The sequence below is a fragment of the Petromyzon marinus genome, chromosome 15 (assembly GCF_048934315.1).
Source record: "Petromyzon marinus isolate PM22_M1 ecotype Great Lakes invasive population chromosome 15, UKy_Petmar_22M1.pri1.0, whole genome shotgun sequence".
Classification (NCBI taxonomy): Eukaryota; Metazoa; Chordata; class Hyperoartia; order Petromyzontiformes; family Petromyzontidae; genus Petromyzon; species Petromyzon marinus.
Window position 1 is genome coordinate 16,020,615 of NC_133681.1, and position 23,349 is coordinate 16,043,963.

Genomic DNA, 23,349 nt, shown 5'->3' on the forward strand with positions numbered 1-23,349 from the left:
GACGGAGCGATGGCATCAGCTGTGTGCAGGCGCTTGATCGATTGGCCTAGCGGTATAGCACGACCGCCGCTTGTTGCAGAGGGTCAGGGGTTCAAATCTAGCGGCCGCGCTGGTTAATGCCACTGCAGCAACCGTAAGACCTTCTACTTCTCATTGAACGTAAAAAAATCCCGCGACGTCCTTCGCAAGAGCAGGCTATTGTATGCCAGCCTCACTTGTCCAAATTCTAAAATATACCACAAATTTCTCAATGGAGATTATACATAGAAAGTGACACCCCCCCACCCCCAACACCTACTGGCAATTCAGAGCTGGCGATCATTGGCACCAGTTTCTGGCTGTCTCTCAGCTTGTCTGTGGTTTTCATCCTAAAGGGCTAGACCGACTGAATGGACCCCACTCGCAAAAAAACAACCCTTCTAAGGTTCTGATGTTATTTCGCATGACTGTGAGAGATGCCACGATGGACTTGGGAAGGCCTTGATCAAGCAGTGGATGGGTAATGGTTGACAAGGAAGATGATGATCCATAATACATGAGTTTGTTTGTTCGGTTAGATCGCGTAATATAAATGTCATTAAACTTGTGGCCACCCAACACAGCAAGGTTTATCACGTAAAGAAAAAGTGCCCAGTTAGTTACTGCTTCAGCACATTAGTGTGTTGGAGAGTAAACCCGCAGCATTTACAATTTGAGTACTGTTATGTTTCGCCAGTGATTACAACCAGATTCATCAGGCGATTAGGCAGAATTGTGAAGAAGTTCTCCTGTTTCGGTGTTAAATATCGCAATGGTGATGTTATCACTGTGAGCCTATCACAGTGACAAACGTTACTAATTAGCTGTGTCGGGTGGTGACGAATTTAACGACACATTCATATTTACGCGAATCTAATCCAAGAAACCTTTATTGTGGATAATATTGGTCACAAAAGCCTATGTGTTAAACTCAAGATGATGACAATAATACTGATGTGTCAAAGAGCGTGCAGGCTGTGCTCATGCTTGCCAGCCAGCGATGTCCATGGCCTCCTTGTTGAGCGGTGACACAAGCAGGCACACAGACGGAGCGGTGATCTCTCCACCGCCCGGAGCCACGACCCTCCAGCGTGTACGGTGGGAGTTGTTCTTCAAGAGGCACTGGTCGTTGGGATAGACCGTCACCTGTCCCAGGGCGAGGACAAGCCAAGTCACACCCTGCTGCTACTGCCAAGTGCGGTAAGTTGGCAATCATAGCGCCATACCTTGCCATTCAAGAGCCGGGATATTTAGTTGATTAAATTGATTGACGATTAATTGCAGTCAACTACTTTTCCTATAGTCGATAAAATGAGTCCCTTTGAAAAGTGTGGCCGCCTCCACATCCTGCCTCCCTTATGCAGGAAACCCCTTACAAGCCACGCACAGTGTGACATGGCTGACGATGATGCCGACGACATCACCATGCCTCGCAAATCACCTCCCGTCAAGCAGACTAAGCAGGCAACGAGTTGTGAACAAAAAAAGGAAAGGTAAGCAAAATCACTCAGAGTAAGTAAATAAATGCAAATGAAGTATATAAGTTCAAATTGCATTAGTACATCAATTTCCAAGCTTAGGGAAAGGCAGCAAAACAACAGCAAAAACAGTCCCAGGCCATACCAAGACAACACACAGTCCCTTGCTGGCTACGTGATACGCGTCCGGTGCGTGCTCGCACCCCAACGCTCTTAACAATCCAACCGTGCACGAGACCCTCCCCTCCCACCCCACTTGCCTGCTCGGTTTTGTACTCGCACAGGGCTGTGAGTGGAATGAGCGCCTGGACCGGATTCTGCGGGTCCCTGGGCTTCAACTGCACCACCGTCTTAGCTCGATTCATCAGGTTCATCACGGTCCTGTTGTAATCTGCCAATGCGTCTCTCTCGGCCTGTCATAGGGGCACAACGCACAAAGAGAGCCAAGTTCACGGAGGCATGCCTGGCAGCGTGAGTTAAAGGCGGAGGTGACATGTAATTTTTGGATCCTGTGTGGCTTTGGCGTGGAGACAAAGGGACAGGTAGTTTTTCTTTCTTTTTTCCAGTAGCACATTGCATCCAATTATAAAGACCAAGTGAGATCATAATAAGTATGGGTGTTCATACCATAACAAATGAACATCGTGTCCATGGGTATCACTTTACATGCCAGCATTCCAAGCGAATGATAAAGGCAGCATTATGCTACAAAATCCATTTTTGTTGTTGAATTTTTTTAATATGTAAATTAAAATCCTCATCTGAGCATTTAAGTTCGGTGCACAAGCTATGTTGTCTGTGGTGCTATAGAAATTGTATAATAAAATTGTATATTCCAAGTCTCTATCAATGGGATTCCAATAAGAATATAGAGACAAATACTTGGATTATTAAAATAAAAGTGTTCGTATAAGTTGAGTAAATTGCTTTGTTTTTAATAGGGAATTATTTACATTTAGCAGCCACTCCTGCCGTCATGTGATGTTTAAACGTCATTAACAATTTGTTTATGATTATAGCCCTCTATGATTGGACAGGATCTGTCACGTATAAGTTATTTCAAATTAAAACGTATCCACTGCATAAAAAATGTATTTAGATAGATAACTATATAGGGCTTAGATAATTTGATCCTGTTTGCGAGTAGGCTAGGTGTTTTTTTGGAACAACAAATACATTTTCATTCATCCTATTGACTTACCAAATGACTTTTACTTGAATAAAAAGTGAATTATAAGCCAGGTGTCTGAAGTAAACAAATAGGTCATTAATGTCTGCAAAGAGACATTACAATCTCTGTACAGCAATACTCACCATAGCAGACTTCAGAAGAATATCAAGTTTGTCCAGGTTTGTAGACTTGTCACACACATATTTCATTTTTATTGCTTCTTGCTGGCCCATCAAGTATTTATCAACCTCCTGGGCATCTTTAAAAAACTAAACAATAAAACACAAACACGCCAATTGAATTCCAACAAGACATACTTTGGCGTCTTGTATTCTGAAATGTTAAGCACATTGTCTACACTCGTGATGCATTGTTGTTGTCGAAGCATTATGGATAAAACATATATAACTAGAACTCTGATCTGTGTCTTGTCTTATAAATAAAGATATGTTTAGTCCATGGGCCTCTTGGCTTGCAAGAATAGGGCACCATAGTTAAAATGTAGTGCTCTTACCATTAACAATTGGTAAGCTGGCAGCATTTGTTTAACAAGCCTGACTGTTGACGAGACCCAGGCGGTTGAAACTGGTCCACAGTGTTTCCTTAATAAAACGCGTCTAAATAATATTGATCTGGAAATCAAATAGGCAATCGACTAAATGTATATTTACATGTATGTGAAGACAGAACAGAGGCCTGGTACAAGTTGCTTAAATAAACATGGCGTAGGCCCGTGTAAGGTGAGAGCAATTTCAATTTGTGGAATTTGTAGGAGTGGTTGCTCAAAGCTGTTTGTGACCATAAACAAACTCAAGTAAAGGTGTGGCTGATGTGGAAACATACCTGAAAGTAGTTTGTGTTTTCTCTCAGGTGTATATCAATGCAGCGGACAAGTTGTAACATCCAGCTCCACTGTGTCTGCAGCGTTTGCATGTACGCCTTTCAGATATACAAAATCAGCATGTTAGCATCGTTCCGCCAGGCAGTACGAATTGTCAATTAACGTGAGGGTGGTGTTACAACAAAATACGGGAGAATTCTTCTCATCCGCGACCCTATGACCCATGACTCCCATTCAGCGTTGAAGCAGCCGGGTCTGCGAAAGATCCTGTTACCCGTGACGATATTCTTCCTATTATCCGCAATTGGCTTCCAATTTAACTGAAAATATTTCACGACATAAGGAGTTCATCGGTAAATGTATCCTATCACCTACGATTGTACGCAATTTTTGCCCGCGGATGAACGGAGTAAATTTTTGCGCAGTAACACTGTGGATAATAGGATCCATTATGTTCCTTCCCACAAATCACCGCGGATAAGAGGATTATTTTTGTTGTTGTCAGTCCCCAGGGGTCACCTCGATGGTCTCGGCTGCCGGGTGGTCTTTCAGGAGTTGCTCGCCAAGTTTCTGGATGTGGTCAATATCGGCCTCCTTCCTCTCCAAGTCCTTTTGCAGCTCCTACAGGAGGGACACAACATCCTGATCAGCCAGCCTCATCCCACTGCTGGATGAGGGTCTCCCAATGGTGTGCGTCAGATGACCTGTTCCAAAATAATTGTGATGTCCACCAGTGATCCAGCAATTTTGAGCACAGATAATTGGATTGTGCTGAGATTATCGTGTGTGTGTGGGAGTGCGAGCATGTCACCACCACTTAGTGGCAAATGGCGGCTGTTGTTGTCGTGTTGCATACCCACCTGCAGGGCGATGAGGTGACCTACGCAGAGTGAGTCGCTGAGCTACAGTGCGTGTGTGAATGTGCGTGCCTTTCCCTTGCGGGGTGCGGTGTGATGCAGTGGTCAGCGCACCGCGCTACAAACTCGACGACCAGAGCTCGACTTCCGCTTACGTCAGTTGTGATTATCTGAACAAGTCTTGGGCCTCCCCTTGGCCGGCTCAGCCTTAACTAAGTACCCGGTGCAGTGTGTAAACATCACCACTGGGGGGAAGAGGCAGCTGGACGTCGTTCTCGCAGCACCACTCCCTCGTGCACCGTGCTGGCCTTCATAGGTTGCTTGAAAATCATGCTTGCCCCGACAGTCTGTGGCTATACCAGGCTATACGGGTGATCTTTGCCTTTGTCTTTTGATCCCATTGCAAGCGCCGGCTCTCTTTGGACCGCTCACATGTAAAACTACTCAATAACAGAGTCGGCCAAACATCTCAAATGCGAAAACGCTCCTGGAAAAAAAAAGTCCCGAGAATCTCCACTCTTTGCGTGAACCCCGACCCCAGGTTTGCTCACCGCGTGCGCGTCCCGTTTGGCCGACATGTTGGTGTTGCGGTCGCTCCAGTCGAAGACGAGCTCCTTCTCCTCACGCAGGTTCAGCCACTTGAGCTCCTCGGTAGCCTGCATCATGAAGCTGCGTAGATCCTTCATGTGCTGGATGTGTCTTCCAGAGGATTCCTGTTTCACACAATCATCATCATCCTCAAAGGCCCACTGAGCTATGTAGCTCTTTTTCTGAGGCGACCTCGCCATCATAAATGATGGCTCAAAGAAGCGGCTTTATCACACGGAAATTCATAGCAGCCAAATACTCTGAGTCATGTTGACTCTAAATGTGGAGGGGAAAACCGGAGGACCCTGATAAAAATATTTAAAAAACTCAAAATATACAGCAGACGTCAGGGTAGGGATCGAAACCACAACCTCCTGCATACCAGGCGAGGGAGTTAACATCTCCCCACCGCTGCGCCATCATAGGAAGTCCTTCATCCAGCAGTGGGTTGACAAATGGTAACACCTAATTTAATGATTATAAGATAATCCACTTTATATATACAGTATATGCAATGACCTGTGCACCACAGACATGCGCTATGAAAAATATAAAATCAAATAACATGTCCCCGTACATTTACAGTGAGGGAAAAACAGTATTTGATCCCCTGCTGATTTTGTACGTTTGCCCTCTGACAAAGAAATGATCAGTCTATAATTTTAATGGTAGGTTTATTTGAACAGTGAGAGACAGAATAACAACATAAATTCCAGAAAAACGCATGTCAAAAATGTTATAAATGGATTTGCATTTTAATGAGGGAAATAAGTATTTGATCCCTCTGCAAAACATGCCTTAGTACTTGGTGGCAAAACCCTTGTTGGCAATCACAGAGGTTAGACGTTTCTTGTAGTTGGCCACCAGGTTTGCACAAGTCACTATGGTTTCGAGGCTGACGTTTGGCAACTCGAATCTTCAGCTCCCTCCACAGATTTTCTATGGGATTAAGGTCTGGAGACTGGCTAGGCCACTCCAGGATCTTAATGTGCTTCTTCTTGAGCCACTCCTTTGTTGCCTTGGCCGTGTGTTTTGGGTCATTGTCATGCTGGAATACCCATCCACGACCCATTTTCAATGCCCTGGCTGAGGGAAGGAGGTTCTCACCCAAGATCTGACGGTACATGGCCCCGTCCATTGCCCCTTTGATGCGGTGGAGTTGTCCTGTCCCCTTAGCAGAAAAACACCCCCAAAGCATAATGTTTCCACCTCCGTGTTTGACGGTGGGGATGGTGTTCTTGGGGTCATAGGCAGCATTCCTCCTCCTCCAAACACGGCAAGTTGAGGTGATGCCAAAGAGCTCCATTTTGGTCTCATCTGACCTCAACACTTTCACCCAGTTGTCCTCTGAATCATTCAGATGTTTATTGGCAAACTTCAGACAGGTATGTATACGTGCTTTCTTGAGCAGGGGCATCTTGTGGGCGCTGCAGGATTTCAGTCCTTCACGGCGTAGTGTGTTACCAATTGTTTATTGGTGACTATGGTCCCAGCTGCCTTGAGACCATTGACAAGATCCTCCCGTGTAGTTCTGGGCTAATTCCTCACCGTTCTCATGATCATTGCAACTCCACGAGGTGAGATATTTCATGGAGCCCCAGGCCGAGGGAGATTGACAGTTCTTTTGTGTTTCTTCCGTTTGCAAATAATCGCACCAACTGTTGTCATCTTCTCACCAAGCTGCTTGGCAATGGTCTTGTAGCCCATTCCAGCCTTGTGTAGGTCTACAATCTTGTCCCTGACATCCTTGGAGAGCTCTTTGGTCTTGGCCATGGTGGAGAGTTTGGAATCTGATTGATTGATTGCTTCTGTGGACAGGTGTCTTTTATACAAGTAACAAGCTGAGATTAGAAGCACTCCCTTTAAGAGTGTGTTCCTAATCTCAGCTCGTTACCTGTATAAAAGACACCTGGGAGCAAGAAATCTTTCTGATTGAGAGGGGGTCAAATACTTATTTCCCTCATTAAAATGCAAATCAATTTATACAATTTTTGACATGCGTTTTTCTGGATTTTTCTTGTTGTTATTCTGTCTCTCACTGTTCAAAAAAACCTACCATTAAAATTATACACTGATCATTTCTTTGTCAGTGGGCAAACGTACAAAATCAGCAGGGGATCAAATACTTTTTTTCCCTCACTGTATGCGCTGTGCAGTACTAGGCTTTCGTCATTGTGATCATCAACCATGATCAATCCACTGCTAGGTGAAGGCCAACCCCCAAGCGATCTTCATCCATCGCGATCCTGCGATGGAACAATTTGTCGAGCAACCCACACATGACCTGGATTCAACGCTCCCTCTCCGTGGTTTTACATCCCCTTGGATGCGTTACCTCCCAAGAGGAAGGGGAGAGTAAAGTACAGCCAGCTGTCCTTTGCCATTGCTGAGAAACGTTTGCCGGTAGAGAAGGCTTGTTGTGTTTATTTGTTGAACGTGTTCATGGTTCAGGATTTAACGTACTCAACAACAGAACTGTAGAGAAATAATGTAAGTATGTACACATTTTTAGCAGATATTTTACCTGTAGTATTTAAAATTAGGACCAGATTGTAGTGTATTATTTTAATGGTATTTTATTTACTTTCCATTAAATAAAATAAAAATGTAAGCTGCATACCTATGAAAGCTGAATAACACTCTTTGTTTCTATCGGTAAAGTCACGTAGAAAGAAAATAAATTAAATAATAGAATACGACGTTTCGATTGCAACACAAGCAGTCGTCATCAGGTAGAACTTTGCTAAATTTGAGAGAGACAAAACACAGACACGGGGACACAAACAGACACACAAGCAGAAAGAGACAACACAGAGACACACAGAGAGACACACAACATGGACACACAGAGACCCAACGTCTCTGTGCCGAGGCCTTAAATAGAGATAGAGGGGGCGTGGGGCAGAGAGAGAGGTGGATCTGCTGGAGCAGATAAATTAGCATGTATTGCAATGAGAGAGCTGTGTGGAGGGCCGTGTGGACAGCCAGGGGAGAGAAAGACCCAGCATTTAATTTATTTTCTTTCTACGTGACCTTACCGAAAGAACCAAAGAGTTACTCCTGCAGTCACAAAAGCTTCAAATCAAGTCTAAATAACACTATTAACACTCATTATGTCTTATTATTGCTATTCCGTTGCAATAAGGGTTATTATACGCTAAAAATAGCATTCATTGGCTTTGTCAGACACTTAGGCACAATTTTGTTTAAATGTCCACTAAACTAAAACTTACTGCCAACACGAGCAGTTATAAATTACATCACTCTTTTAAGCTGACAATTACCAATAGTTTCCCACAATTATTGATCAACAAATCATCGGCCTTGGTCAACCCACTGCCGGATGAGGGCATCGCTAAGCCACCGCCATCTCTCAGGATCCTAGAATGTAACCATCCACCCGATACCTGACCTACACACGAGGCGACTCCGTCACTCCATCTCCTCGGAAGATGTCTTCTGGATGCATTCCATTTCATGGTTTACTGGACTTTCTTACCCACCCCTACTGAACATCTGTCAAAAAAGCTTTATAGCCCATCTGATTTATCCATGATAAATAAAGATTCCGATTCTGGCTGACATTCTGTCATTACTCTTGACCGTCTCACATCATCGCTTGCAGCGACTTTTCCTGACCAAGCCCACTTGCCTTCTTAACAGTTTGAACGTTTTCTAATCCATGCGTTCATCTTTCTGCCTCTTAAATTTCAATCACGATCTGCATCTCCCCATTCCTTGTTCATGCACTCTTCAGTTTTTGTTCCCATTGGCCATGTATTTTTGTTCGGCATATACATCATTCCTGTTATTAAAATAGTAACCTCCTGTTGTGTTATTTTAGGCATTGACAATGACTCAAAAGTAGCAGTTGCTTTAAATTGCATAACCACAAAAAATCAGCCCATAAAAAAGCAAGAACAGCATTAGCTCGCGAGACAATAAGTAAGTTGAGTACAAAGGGCAAGGTATAAATGTGACTTACCAGCAAGTTGTGGTATTTTGAGTTGAGCTTCAGCAAAAGGTCACAATATTCATCCCTCATTTCTGGTGGCATGTTAGACTGAAATAATAAATCAGACACAGAAATTAAAGGTTGTAAATCATTCCAGCAAAGGACTTCAAAGGGGGTGTTTGTTAATTTTAAAATGACCATTGTAAGGTTTTAGGCTGATTTTATGTATTATCTAGTTTGTAAAAACCGCAATAAAGTATTGATGTTACATAAGGAGTGATTTCATTTTGGATGATTCTTATAAATTGTATTAATGTAACAGCCGTTACAGACTGGAGGATGCCAGTCACATTTCTAGAACATGCTATGAACAACAATGTGTTCATTCTCTGCGGTTGCAATGCGTGCCAGCCCTAACAAAGTTGCGCTCGTGCATGCCCTGGGTTAGAATAGCCCTTGTTCTTGTAGCAATGCACAAATAATACCACGAACTAAAATGCACGTCAAAAAGAAGGAATTCATTGGGACAGGTGTTTGAAGCGCAATCGAGCTATTGTAGTGAAGAGAAGTAGGAGACTGGTTACGCACTTGTTTCTTCCTTAACCCACAGCCACACTCGTTCCTAAAACCAACCCCCGACACGCGTCTCACAGCCCCTTTTAAACGCTCCATCTCCGACCTCGTTCCCAATACACATCTCCGTCTGGCACGCCGAGTCCGTGTGACCCCCGTCTATTACCCGTGCGTGTGGTTGGTGTGTGCTATGCTGAGTGCGGACATTTCATGTCTGCGTGGTGTAAGTGCGTGAGGATGGCTCGCAGATCCCCTACATCAGTACTAAATACAAATGTAAGCATGGACATAGATGAAGGGTTTATAGTTTTATGTACATAATTATGTATGCCAAAAAAAATCATACGGCTTTGCAGTTTATTGTTAAAATATTTGGACTTTGGAGCATAAAGACCGCTGAGATGCAAACGCTGCAGACACAAGCATTTGTTTTCTGAATGCATTTTCAAAGTGTGAATTTCTGTCCACATCGGTAATGACATTGCACTGCGAGGTCAGCTCTGTGAATGGGCATGGAACTAAAGTAAATTTACAATGATGTGCATTACAAGAGTGGCATGAAAAATATCGTTGACTAGAATTCATAATGTATTACAGAGCGCCGCGCAACAATGTCAAGATTAGCTCTAGCGCGTTCTAGCTCTTCACTTGACTCTACGTATAATGGTGTCCCATAGCCTTCCCCATGTACCGTGTACAAATATATGTAACACTGTAATTATTGCATTCACAACAAAAATCCTTAATGTGAAGCATATGTCAAGATGCTAGTTTAAACCCTTGCCGCAGATGGCAGCTCATAAGATTAGAATGAATTAAGGATGTTAACTATTTAACTATGAAGTTACATATTTACATTATGGATTAAGGTATATCAGTGAATATAAAAGGCGTAGGTTCCAGCAAGTTCTTGATTGTGCCATTGCTGGCAGAAGGGCCTCCACTTGAGGGACCAATTGAGAGGCACCTCTTGATTGTAAGTTGGCGTAATTTGACATGCAACATTCTGGTCACTTGTAATACTGAACCAATTGATTGGAAGACGTTTTTCAAGCATTTTCTTTTGGTTTAGGAGCATCCTAAGAATAGCGAGAAAAACACCTCTAGCCATGCCATACGGCTATTTTTTTCTGTTTATGGCAATCTACTTAATGATTAACCCCGTTATTTGCAAAGTGTGTATGACAACAACAAAAACTCATGAGCCATTACTTCCTTAGATAATGACTTAGGAAATTACCTCCAGCTCGTTTGCCCTGTCCACCTGGCTTCCCAAGCCAGCAATAGCAGTCTGCATGGTCTGGAAGTTTTTCTGCTGCGACTCAACGCTGTTCATATCGCTAGCGCACACCATGCGGCTCAAGTGGTCCTGAAAGCATCGCACAGCATTCAATGTCAACCACAACGCATTGTACAGACTGTCAGATGTATGTACATATGATGAACTTGTTCCGCACTGTACATAACCAACCATGCTAATCGGAGGTGCGGGGGGGGGACAAAATGCTAAACACAAAAGGAAGTTCTCAATAAATTTGTTTTAAATCTAGATTTAAAAGTGCATAGCTCCAGTGGCTTCCAAATATCGGAAGAGCATTCCAGACAGCCGCAGAAGCGCATCTGAAAACGCACGATGCTGTGGCCGTCTTTGTTTGACGGATGGCTAAAAGATGCCGCTGCTGTGATGATGACCGGAGTTCGCGTGAAGGTTTATGCTCCTTGACGAGAAAATCAAATCCCCAATTGCCTGCACTTATACTTTCAGTGCACAAGCTGCTCGTTGATGGGAGGCTGTGATTGCAACACTCTTAACAGCAAAAAAGCCCTTGGCTTCTATCCCGCCCGCGCAGCAAATGACACCAAAAGAAAAATGCGACACATTTGACACTCGCGGACACGTGTGCGCTAGCTGCACCCCCCCCAGCCTCCACACATTGCGATCGCATATAGGGTGTAGAGAGCGAGCTAGGTCCGGACATGTAGGTATAACAACGCTCGGCATTTATCTTATGCAATGCACTCTGCAAACAAAAATTAATTGTCTCTTGACATTGTTGAAAGCGCCTACGAAGTACACATATTATGCATACAGCAATGCATTCCAAGGCAGTGTACAGTACTTCTGCGATAAACAAATATAAAGTGAGTAATGTACAAAAGCATATTTGTGTGTTAGTAATGTACAGCCCTTGGGTCACCCCCATCACATTGGTCAAAGGGGCTGTTTGACTATACTTCACCAGAATGGTCAGTACAAGTTGGTAAAGGGGGTGCCCGGGTCCTGCTACATCGAGATGTTTGGCCAATTTAATTAATGAGCGTTTGGCACGTGGTAGGAAACCGGAGTATTCGGAGAAAATCCACACATACGATGGACCGACGCTCAGCTCCACACAAATAGATTAAATCTATTGCTATATTGACTTCTCCTGGCCCCCTCGTTGACCTGGTATTCCCAGACGGCCCTCCTATCCAAACACTCACCAGGATCAACTGTGAATAATTCTCAAAAAAATCCGCCAAGATCTGGCTAATTTCCGAGTGCTCCGATTGGCGTGCGATGTTGATGACGGCGGGTGAGTTGTGTGGGTTTTTTTTTCAGTCTGTTTAAATGGAACCAACCTCCTTGCTGTTCACCCAGCTGAGGAGGTCCTTAATGGAGCGGAGGTGACCCGCAGCCTCCTGGCTGGAGACCGCGCTCACGCCGTTGTAATGCTTGCCCTTGCCAGACGCTTGGCTCAGACCCAGGTTCTGAAATTGCTCCTGCACGACTTGGCTGTTACGCACGACCACGTGCTCCTCGCAGCCAGAAAACTGATGCTGCTGCCCGCCCAGCCCTGGCTGCACATTGCACTGGGGGCACGTGAAGGACTGCTGGCCTGATAAATTCTGCTGAAACGTGCTCGTTTGCGCCCCGCCGTCAGGGAACTGATTGAGCGAGGCCCGGTACTGCCTCATCACCTGGAGCTCGTCCTGCAGCTGCACGAGCCTGGAATTCCAAAAGAGAGAGGAGCGATGCTTGTCAAGCAGCAGCAGCACGAGCAAATCATTGTACAACTGCAGTGCATAGCTATTGTCGGTTGTGCTCAGAATCAAAATATTTATTCATACTGGAGGAATCCATAAGGGATGAAGATATTTGATCACAGATGTCCAGTAGGTCAGAACTTTACAACAACACGGTAGGATAAATTTCGATTTAAAGCTTTCGTGACTGCAGGGATTCATATTCTTGGTTCTTTCGGTAAAGTCACGTAGAAGGGAAATAATAAAATAATAAAAATAAAACTATTAATTTTCTTGCTGTGGTTTTCACACCTGATGATGATTGCTTGTGTTGCAATCGAAACGTCGTGATAATTTTATTGTTTAATATTTTTTATTATTTTATTGTTTCCCTTCTACGTGACTTTACCAAAAGAACCAAGAATATGAATCCCTGCAGTCATGAAAGCTTTAAATCAAAATTAAACAGGAGGCAGTTGAGGGGTGAAGTATAACAATCGTGAGGCGTAAAATGCACATGCAGCAATCACGAAAACAAATTTACGATGTCAATTATTTACATCACCTAATCATTTGCTGTTGGCAGGGCAATAAAAGATGCACTGTATGGGAGTGAAATTAGTGGACATCAATTACAGTTTGCTTGTGTTCTCACTGTTATGAAACTGATTATAATTTACAGCCTTTCGTCAATCCACTGCTGGATGAAGACCTACCGACACCACCTCCATCATGGAAGTTGTTTGATCGTATTCTACCACTCTAGTTTAAGTGGTAGTTGATCTCATCTGGCTTGCAAGTACGATATTTAAAATACACATAATTTATAGTTCCAGACCACTCAGCGAATTTATTCAACACAAGTGCCTGGGGAAATTGATTTTGATTCCATATACACGCGTGCAGTGAATAGTTGTGGTGCACAAACCATTCCATACATTTTAATCGTTAAACAATTCACGGCTAATTTGTCAATCCACTGCTGGATGAATGGCTCCGCAGTTTTTTGACCTCCGCATTCTTTGGGGCAGTGCTGATTGGTCAAGAGCCTCAGAGACCATTGTAGATAAATACGCCAGCCACGACCGAGAATCAATCTTATGTCACCAGGTTCACAGCACAAGTGTGCTGACCACTGCGCCCCCTGTTCCACCCCCAATAGAACCATACAAACCGAGAGTAATCCATCATCACAGGAGCGAACTGCGCGTTAGATAAAGGCAGGCATCGTCTTAAACGTACAGTCCACTAAATTGCCTGCATAATAATAACCCAAGCTGTCGCGCAGACCGTTATATAATTGGTCGTCCAATTATATATAGAAATGGTAATTTCCTTTCTATTTAATTCGCCCCAGAGCCTTGCCCTCGAGCAGACACCACTCGTCGTTAAAAAATTAAAATAATAACGTCACCGAGTTGGCAGTGTCTCAGGCATGCCAGGCTGGTGGCGTAAGGCCGCGCTGCGTGTACCTGTTGTACAGGGCGTTGGAGTCAGGGTTCCGCGTATCGTAGAGCTGGATCTTTTCCGAGAGCCACTTGAGCTGGCGCCGTGCCTGCATCAGGTATTCGTCAGTCTCGGCGATGTGCCATGGCTGGTGACCTGTGTCCAAGCGCCGCAGATCCTGTCGGGGGAAAATTTACATTTTTGTGAGACCACAGTATCCTGGTCCCTTGAGTTCTCACCCGGTTAAACCGTAAAATGACAAGTCAAGGTGAATTCAATGAATGAGAAGCTTATGTATGTTGAACTTCTTTCGCACCGTACGTAGCCAACCGCACGTTGGTTTTACGTTAGCTTTTTGTTTATCACAGTTGTCTAGCGCAGGGCCCAAAGGCCCTAAAATGCCAAGCGGCACAGAAACGAAGAGCGCTATGAAGGTCGCAACAGATAAAGAGTGAATGCGTTTATTGAAGCGAGCAAGGTTATTACAGGGTCTTGGGGGAACACCTTAGACAACGGGAGGGAATTCAAAGTTGAGCAGTGCGAGGGAAGAAGCGGAGAGAAGTGTTTTAATCTGCAGTGTGGCGACTGTGAACAACAACCGTGAATGAGAGGAACAAAGTCAGTCTGGCAGATCGTGCCCCGAATATGGGAGCAGGAATCAATGAGTGAAGTTCACGGGCATAGCAGCCATGGTCAGAGTGATAGAAGAGTTATAAGGGAGGTGACTGACCACTGATGAGTGAGTGACTGGAGTGAATCGGCAAATGCTGGTTCATCAGTCAACCCAATTACAAACGTTAACAAATTAAGTATATAATATGAATTAAATACTCTGCCTATGACTGTCTCTATCTCTATAAAATAAGTGACCGTTTCTCCACAGCGTCTTGAGATGGGATCAAATTTAGACATTATATAAATCCTATTTGTATTGGATTGTTAAAAAAATACAATTACTTATGGTGAACACATTATGAATCATTACAAAATACGATCGCAATGTGTGCTAAAGCCACACGAATGTGTTACGTCATATATTGCAACAGAGATGTTTCCCATGCACAAAAACGCCCAATATCAAAAGTTTATCTATTTTGAGTCAATGCCATGTTAAGAATGGAAAAAAAAGATTCACAAAGAGTGACGACCTTGTTTTCACACCCACAATGTGAGCGAGGAAGTACTGTACTATGAAAGGGCAGCAAAACCACAGGTACTGCATCACGTACGTATGTACGTTGAACTTCTTTCGCACCGAAGGTAGCCAACGGTGCTAATCGGAGGTGCTCGGGGAAGGACAACAATCTAAACACAGTTCCTTTATTCAAAACCAGGTGAGAGCCCTAGAAGACTGTCTCTTCGTGTATGGGAGCTTGGGTCCCGTAATAAATACAACACGGTTGTGACAGGAAGTCAAGACAGGTATGTAAGGACGAAATATTAGACGCTAACATCCGCGTTATCCAAAGGGTAAAGGTCAGTGCCAGATGAAGCTAATGCGGGACCTGTAGCATATTTTATAAAAGGGCCCTAAATAAAAAAAACACACATAAATATTAAAACACGTACATTTTTAACTTGCACAGTAAAGTCATTGTAATTTTTCATTGGCTATACAGCCAGATAATACAAATCGCTAACCTTCGTTAATAAAAGTTGAAGACGGTATAGTACTATAGTAATAGAGCAAGTGCAGAATCACTGAACCGGAGTTGATAGATTGAAAGCATTTAGCGCGGGGCCCTTGCAAGTGCGGGGCCCGTAGCATATGCAGATACTTTTGCTCTTGGGATAATCCGGCTTCTAGTAAAGGTCACGTTCACGATTATCTCTGTTGTGATGACGCCCAACAGTCATACATATGAAGGTGTATGCATGATCACAGAGATGAAAAAAACAAATCAACACATTAATCCGTATCGGGAAAATACATAGCGTGACCACAGGCCCATGCTGCTGCATGACGCGATTCGTCCATGTGTACTGTTCACATGCCCCCCCTTCCCCCCTCCAAATGTGTTGATTTATGATGGCACTGTACACAGCACGCACGACTACTACTACAACATCGACGTGATTCGTTAGCACAGGGAAGGGCAGGTGCGGGCTTGAAAGATGCCAATCGTCACGTGCGGGAGCTTACAGCCTGCAGGTTGGTGTCAAGCTTCTTCAGCAGCTCCTCAAACTTGGAGAATTCCATTTGAAAGTTGACGGGGAGACCGGAACCCTTGGGGAGGCTTCCTTTGGACCTGCGCAGAAATGGACCCCACCGCATCATTACGCGGCTACGACTTTGACATTCGCGCGTGCAGAGGGCTCGCTAAATGTTTCATGAACTTCTTTCGCACCGTACGTAGCCAACCGTGCTGATTGGATGTATGGGGGGGGGGGGGGAGTACGCTCTCCAGAAAAAATATAGCAGCTTTAAATGTGTCAAACTTCCTTCGTGCTCAGCGTGTTGACTTAAGTTTTGGTAGTTGAGGAAGGAACTAAAAGTGGTTGCGCGGATACTGTACAAGTGTAATGTTTCAAATAAACATATATGAATAATGTATGAGCAAAACTATTCTTGATGAGCATATGTTATACCTTGGCTTCTTAACTAATTAATTATATCAAGCGGCACAATTAAACGTCGCGTTAAGCGCAACCTCAAAAAAACACAGCGCCGCGCGCACTCACTACGATTCTCGGCGCGATGCAAATCCGCGAAAGCTTCTTGCGAAAAAAAACAACAACAACAAACACACAAATCACAAAGCCACTGCCGCCAACTGATCCAACTCAAAACTGCCATGAACACCATCGCCAGCCGTCAACATCCACACCTGACGTTGGCGGTGTCCGTGCTGCTGCTGTAGTTGGCCAAGTGGTAGCTGCCGCCGCCGCCGCCGGAGTAGCGAGGGAAGTCTCCGTCGTAGGCGCCGAATTGGTTCCCTTGAGGCGGCAGCCCCATCTCCACGGGGTGCTGTTGCATGAGGGCGGTCGTTCGAGAGAAACACTCTGCTCGAGCAGGACGGATCGCAGCGGTAGGGCCTGCCGGGTGACTTAACAGGGGAGGTGGGCGGCGGCGGTGGTGGTGGTTGGGGACGTCACGAACGTTGATGATCTGCGGTGGTGGTGATGATGATGGTGGTGATTAATAACAACAGAAACGGCAGAGTCGGGCTGCTGCTGTTGCTGCTGCGGGTGCAGGAAGAGGCTCGCGTCGTCAAGCCCGAGACACAGGGAAGGGGTAGGGCGAGGTGGTGGCCCCTGAAAGTTCGCAGACAACCTGACACCCACCGGCCATAGCCTTTCACGCGTCAAACTCCACCCCAGCCACTGGTGGTGGGTCACAAAGCCACCTCCCTCCCTCCGCCCGCCCGCCACGGCGGACGGGTGAGTGGGTGGGTGATGGGTGGCACGAACCGTCCCGACAAGTTCTCTCCTGCCGCCTCGAGGCACCCCCCCACCCGACCCGTCTCTCTCTCTCCTTGCACGCTCCGCCTTGACCGCCCCCCACACACAGACACAGGGCGGCCGGCCGGCGAACCGGGCTCGTTGTTTGAAGCCACTTTCAACAATGTTTTGAATTGCAGTGGGAAATGTTTATCGCGGCTGTACACGATACGAGAGGTGGCGGCTGCAAAGGGACATTGATGTTTGGTGTAGGTTTGAGGCTCACTTTGTCGGTGCTAAAAAAAATTGCCAACAACATTTTGTGTTGGCTGCTGCCAAGTCAACCACAGATTCCTTTGTGTTCACGTCATGGTTCACTCGCCTCTCGCCACCTCGGGCGAGGCGCGGATCATGGGCCAATGGAATAATATTCTGCGAATGGCATAATGAGACCTTAAAAACACAGCCCCGTAAATTGCACATAGTCATGTACTTACGTGCAATTAGGTGATGGCGCATACCAAAGGCAATTACATCGTGGCGGAGTTTGTTAACGCAGCGGTCCGCGCACTCTATGATCAACCCGACGACCTGAGTTGAATTCCTGACCATGGCTAAAATCGGTGGCGTGTAACACGTAAACCATGGGTCTCTCACCAACCCGCACTCACAAACGTGGTGAACTTTGGCAAAACAAAGCTCATGACCTACATATTGTGGAGCAGTCTTTCATTCAACAGTGGATGGACACATTAAGGGCTGTGTCAAAGTGTTATAAGCCTTCTTTTCCTAAATGAGAACACTTAAAAGCCTCTGCCTAAACAAGTACGCTCACACTCTTTGTATTGACAATGTAACTACAGTACATGCGTGTGTATGTTGTAGTGGGGAGCGGTGGTGTAGTGGTGAGCGCTACGCTGCGCTACGAACCTGGCCACCCCGGTTCGATTCCCGCTCACGGCCACCCCGGTTCGATTCCCGCTCACGGCCAACACCCAGTGACGAGTATCTGAACCGGTCCTGAGCCTCCCCTAGGTCGACTCAGCCTGAAATGAGTACCTGATGCGGTGTGTACAACATCGCCACTAGGGAGACAAAGGCGGCTGCGCGTGGTGTTGGCCACCCACCCCCTCGTGTGCCGTGCCGGCCTTCACAGATGCTCGCTAACAGCACTTGCCCCTACAGTCTGTTAAGGCTATACGGTAAATCTTTGTCTTTTTGATGCTTGTGCAAAGAATGCCAGTGATAACAAACGAGTGTTTTTGAGGACGCTGGGCCTGGACTTCGCAACAACTATGGGACGGTGACGTGGCATCGTGGTGAGAGCACTATGCTTTGAACTTGACGATATTCCTGGCCACGGCTAACATCAGTGGCGAGTGATGTTGTAAACAGCCTCGGAAACCCCTCCACCACCCAGCACCAACCATGGCGTGATCACAACTAAATCCGGCAGTGGATTTACAAAGAGCTGTAAAATATTAATATGCTATCATCAGTTACACATACACTGCTTTCTATACATTCGCACGGTAGTTTGGTCTGCTTACCACCCCATCCAGTCTGTGCAAGCTGGCCAAAGTTGATCTTTCTTCATTGTAAAGGTGATAGACACATTTGCACCCTTGCAATTGCTTTGCTGACGCCACTCTTTCGCTTTGAGATGCGCTTCTGCGGCGATCTGGAACGCTCTTCCTTCCGATATTAGGAAGACAAGTTAACTCCATCGCCTGGTATACAGGAGGTCGTGAGTTTGACCACAATTCCGACCCTGAACCCTGTTGTATATTTGGAGTTTGTGTCTCTCCCCCCCCACCCCCCCACCAACGTGGTTGCGTGGATTCCTACACATTTAGAAACATACTCTTAGAATATTTGGCTGCTTTTAGTTTCCATGTGATAAGCCACTTCGTTAAGCTATCAGTTGTGGCGAGGTCGCCTCTGAAAAAATAGCAATATAGATAAGTGGGAATTACCTGGTAAAAAATGAAAATTTCTACTGTCGATTTGAAATGGGGTTATTCGTTGCAAGAAGCATTCGTTATCTGCTTTAAGTTTATGCTATGTTTTTTGCAGCGCCATCTGTCGACATTGTGCAAATATTCGACTTTTTTGCCGTTTCAGTGCTTGATCCCGCGATGCCCCATTGCCAAATCTATTCCGTTCACGTCTCTGTGACCACCACGGAGGAATAAACCGAAATCCATTTCCACAGTGCTGCCTCTTTAAACGTGAAGACATGTAAACCGGTCATGTTCACCTCCATCTTTCGCTGCGTGCGGTACGCGTGCAAGATCGTGTGCTGACACGGTCGTGGCATGGAATACGGAGGATGAAAGCTTTCAAACGAAGCATATCAGGCATGAGGAAGGACGTCGCAGCTTATTGTGCTTGACCTGACTTCACTTGCGATGTTCGCGAGCGACCACGTGTTATGTTCCGCACTGAATTCCTCTGTAAAACAACTAAAGCCGCATTTCAATAGGCGCAGTCCATTTATGTTATTACAACGCTAAATGTATCTACTCACTACGTAATTGTTGCACATCAAGAGTGGTAAAAAGCCTCGCAAAAGAGACCCGTGAATCGTGTACTTTAGTAACAGCATGAGTTAAAAAAGGAGGAACGTCTACTGTCGTGTCCCTTGGGCTATGTAACTTGTGAGGTTTGTCTGCCTCTAACCTCCATCATGCATCATACGATAGGTGTGCCTCTCTCCTAAAAAAAGACACCTTACGCTTACATATTTGGTAACTTACTGGTTTTACACTTTCAATGTTGAATATGCTCTCACGTATATTACTGTTTCTGCCTATATTGCCAATATACCACCAATATACCCGTGTCGTAAATACTTTATACTACCACAACAAATTGTTATTATTAACTATTTCAAGATTGGTGAGAATTCTGAGACAGCATTTATTAGAAAGTCTGACAGTTAATTCAACAAACTGGTGAATCCATGAAATCGAGTTGAGCTTGAGCAAGAACGCGTGTCTTTAGCAAATTAAATGTGTTATCCAAAAGCATATTTTACCTACCGCGTCACATGGATGAGACACTGGGACAATTGCAAAGCACATTAAAGAAAAGATGAAAAGTACACCAAGAAGTGTAGGGAGATCATGCTGGAAATTCCACTAAGAGAGAGGAACGCGTGATCATATTCTCAGCAACCTTTTGGCTGGCCATCGAACAAATACGGTGACTGCATCGCGCGCTTTCTGCGTTCGTCTGGAACGCTCTTCCTTCCGGAAGCTACTGGGAGCTTATCCACTTTTAATTTACATCGAAAACTAATTAATTTAGAACTGCTTTTTGCGTTTAGTTTGTTGTCCTCCCCCCGCACTTCCGATTGGCGCGGTTGGCTACGTGCGGTGCAAAAGAAGTTCAACATACACACATGCAACAAACGCAAATTGAACACATTTTTTTTTTAGAAAGACGCAAGTAAGACAAGATGTCGTTATTAGGTGAGACAATGGCTCATTTACGAGACTAGCGATGGAATGGCAGCAAAAGGAGTGAACGCACGCAAGCAGAGATGGAGAGATAGGCCGTAGTAAGTAGCTCACGCGCACGAGCGAGACGGATTGTGGCATCGTGGTTCCGTGGGGGGTGCACGGATCTACGTTGAACTTCTTTACCACCGTACGTAGAGGGGGAAAGGACAACAAACTAAAACACAAAAATCAGTTCTAAAGAAATGAGTTTATCAATCTAGTGATAGTGATACAACGTGGGCGATGATGGTATGTTAATGTAAAGGTCTCTTGTCATTCACAGTCGTCCCGACAGTCTAATAATAGAGTCGTTTGAAGCAAAGCTTTTTTTTTACGTCAAAGGTAAAATTGCAGCGCTGCAATTGCTTGTTCACTGAACGTGGAAGGCCCTCCAGTAGAGGGAGATATACAGAACCCCTATATTGATCGCACCTTCGATTAGCACGTTGGCTGCGTACGATGCAAAATAAGTTCAACACGCTTGGCAAGATGTCTTGGAATGGGTGGGGAGTACCCACAGTTTACCCCACCACACGCGAACTGCCGATCGACTAACCACGGTGTTCCCATGTATACTGCCGGGTGGTGGGTAGACGCGGGGGGTATTTAAACCTCTGATTTTCACGTCCGGTGTTGTCCTCTACAGCAACTCATGGACAGCCCTACAAATGTCGGCTGATTAAAACACGGCTTACGTCTTGTCCCTCTTGGTATCACAGCGCCCGCTCCCGCACGGGAACATCCCTGCTGCTTTTGTGCTCACTGTTCCAAGACTTTACACATTCTCGTCTGTTCCGATGTATTGTTTGCCTCGCGTGCCAAGATGTATCTTCCCCCCCCCCCCCCCATATAAAACAGATAACAGAGCTGAAAGAATGAACCGTGACTGAGTGAAATACTTTCGTTGTATATCTATATATTTTAATTGTATTTCTAGACAGGATTAAAACTTTAAACAGCGTTAAGAGTGAAACAATGAGGTACTGTGAGTTCTTGTAAACTTATGGCAACTATGACCAAATTGGCAATACATAGCAAAACACAACAGCGTGACTTAAAAAAAAACATCTTGAATGTAAACGTCGTTGCAAATGGTAAAACTGCATCGAGTCTTTAAGTTCAACTCGGAGGGGTTTTTTTTGTTATCCACATAAAAGCATTCCAGAGCGGTGAGGTAGGGCCACTCCCAGGGCAAAGGAAAGTGCGTCCCTGCCCTGCTGTGGTGGGCCCTGTCTCACCAAGGGAGGGATGGATGGTTGGATGGGAAGGGCGGATAGGTGGGTGGTTGTGAGGAGTGGGTGGGTGGGCCGGGCCAGCCTAAGCAGGGCTGGGTCTGTGGTTTTCCAGTCACCACACCTTTTTTTTTACCTTGGTGACGCTTATGTCACCGTAAACCATTAGGTGGCAGGGAGATGGGGGAGTGGTGTAGGCTGCATTCTACCACCAAAAGCACGACCATTTTAGGAAGCCATTTGCGCAACGTGCTCGTAATGGACGATTATCGGTGCATTTGTTCAAACGTATAAAACGCCTCAAACCCAGCCACCTTGATTCCCGGTCACGGTTATCGTCAGTGGTGAACGATATCCAAACGGCTCCTCGGAAAGGCATTTATTCACTGATCCGTACTGACCAGCGCGGTTGAAGTATGGTCAAAACAACCCCCTATAATTCATTAAATCTAAGTTAAGCAGGCCTGACCCTGGCAAGTGCATGGATGTGTGACCGCCATGCAGGGCTACGTGGTGAGCAGCAGAGGGCAGTGCTGCAAAGTCCGTTGCTCTGGTTAGCATGCTTGGCCACGTACGGTGCGAAAGAAGTTCATCAAACATACATGCACTGAACCGTTGTGCTTTCCCCTCTAAGCTCCTTCACCAACCCACACTGACCAGCAATGTGAAGTATGGTCACATAACCGCCACGACCGGCACGATGCAGCCCGGCAACTCAGCCAGCAGTTGATTGACAAAAGGCTGTGCGTGTACATATACAATACAATAAGTAGCATTTGTGAAAAGGTTATTCAGGATTTTTTTTGTAAAACGCTGAGCACTTGATGCTCATGATACAGCGATGACGTAAGGATTAAAATATTGGAGTGTTCTTTCAATTGGCAGCTAATTGTTTTCACGTGCTTAGAGATGGAGTGATGAATTCATTTTGAAGCTGCGAGGTGCCTTGTCACATTGCACATGCCTTTCAACCCCTAATCAGCGTCTACCTTATTACAGACCAATTCAGACCTAATTGGTCACCCCGTGCGCTTATAAATCTCCACGCTCATCCTGCAAAGTCCCACCACAAGGGAGAAACACAAATAGAACATTTGTTTTTGGCCGTATTGAAACGGCTGTATGCCGCATTGGACCTGAAAACTCACTCTCCCTGTACAAGAATACGGGTTAAACCGTATGGGTTGACAGCTGTGCAATGCAGGAGGGAAAGAAATGCCAATCGCTTGAGGTAGGCCTTCATCCAGCAGTGGATTTAACAAAGCTGATGATCAATGATGGCAATTTGTATACACAA

The 23,349-nt window shown here is 45.3% G+C and overlaps 1 protein-coding gene across 1 annotated transcript in view; it reads right to left on the reverse strand.

Moving 5' to 3' along the window:
• The window catches only part of LOC116942726 (microtubule-actin cross-linking factor 1-like), a 37,257-nt gene extending 19,926 nt beyond the window's left edge, over window positions 1-17,331 (reverse strand). The window contains exons 1-12 of the mRNA XM_076067330.1: window positions 16,762-17,331; window positions 16,077-16,182; window positions 13,960-14,111; window positions 12,104-12,470; window positions 10,722-10,850; window positions 8,939-9,016; window positions 4,917-5,078; window positions 4,028-4,129; window positions 3,511-3,606; window positions 2,811-2,936; window positions 1,757-1,909; window positions 1,010-1,164 (exon numbers count right to left, since the gene is read on the reverse strand). Of these exons, the coding sequence (XP_075923445.1) occupies window positions 1,010-1,164; window positions 1,757-1,909; window positions 2,811-2,936; window positions 3,511-3,606; window positions 4,028-4,129; window positions 4,917-5,078; window positions 8,939-9,016; window positions 10,722-10,850; window positions 12,104-12,470; window positions 13,960-14,111; window positions 16,077-16,182; window positions 16,762-16,910 (1,775 nt within the window). The 5' untranslated portion in view covers window positions 16,911-17,331. The remainder of the gene's footprint in view (window positions 1-1,009; window positions 1,165-1,756; window positions 1,910-2,810; window positions 2,937-3,510; window positions 3,607-4,027; window positions 4,130-4,916; window positions 5,079-8,938; window positions 9,017-10,721; window positions 10,851-12,103; window positions 12,471-13,959; window positions 14,112-16,076; window positions 16,183-16,761) is intronic.
• Between the last annotated feature and the right edge of the window lie 6,018 nt (window positions 17,332-23,349).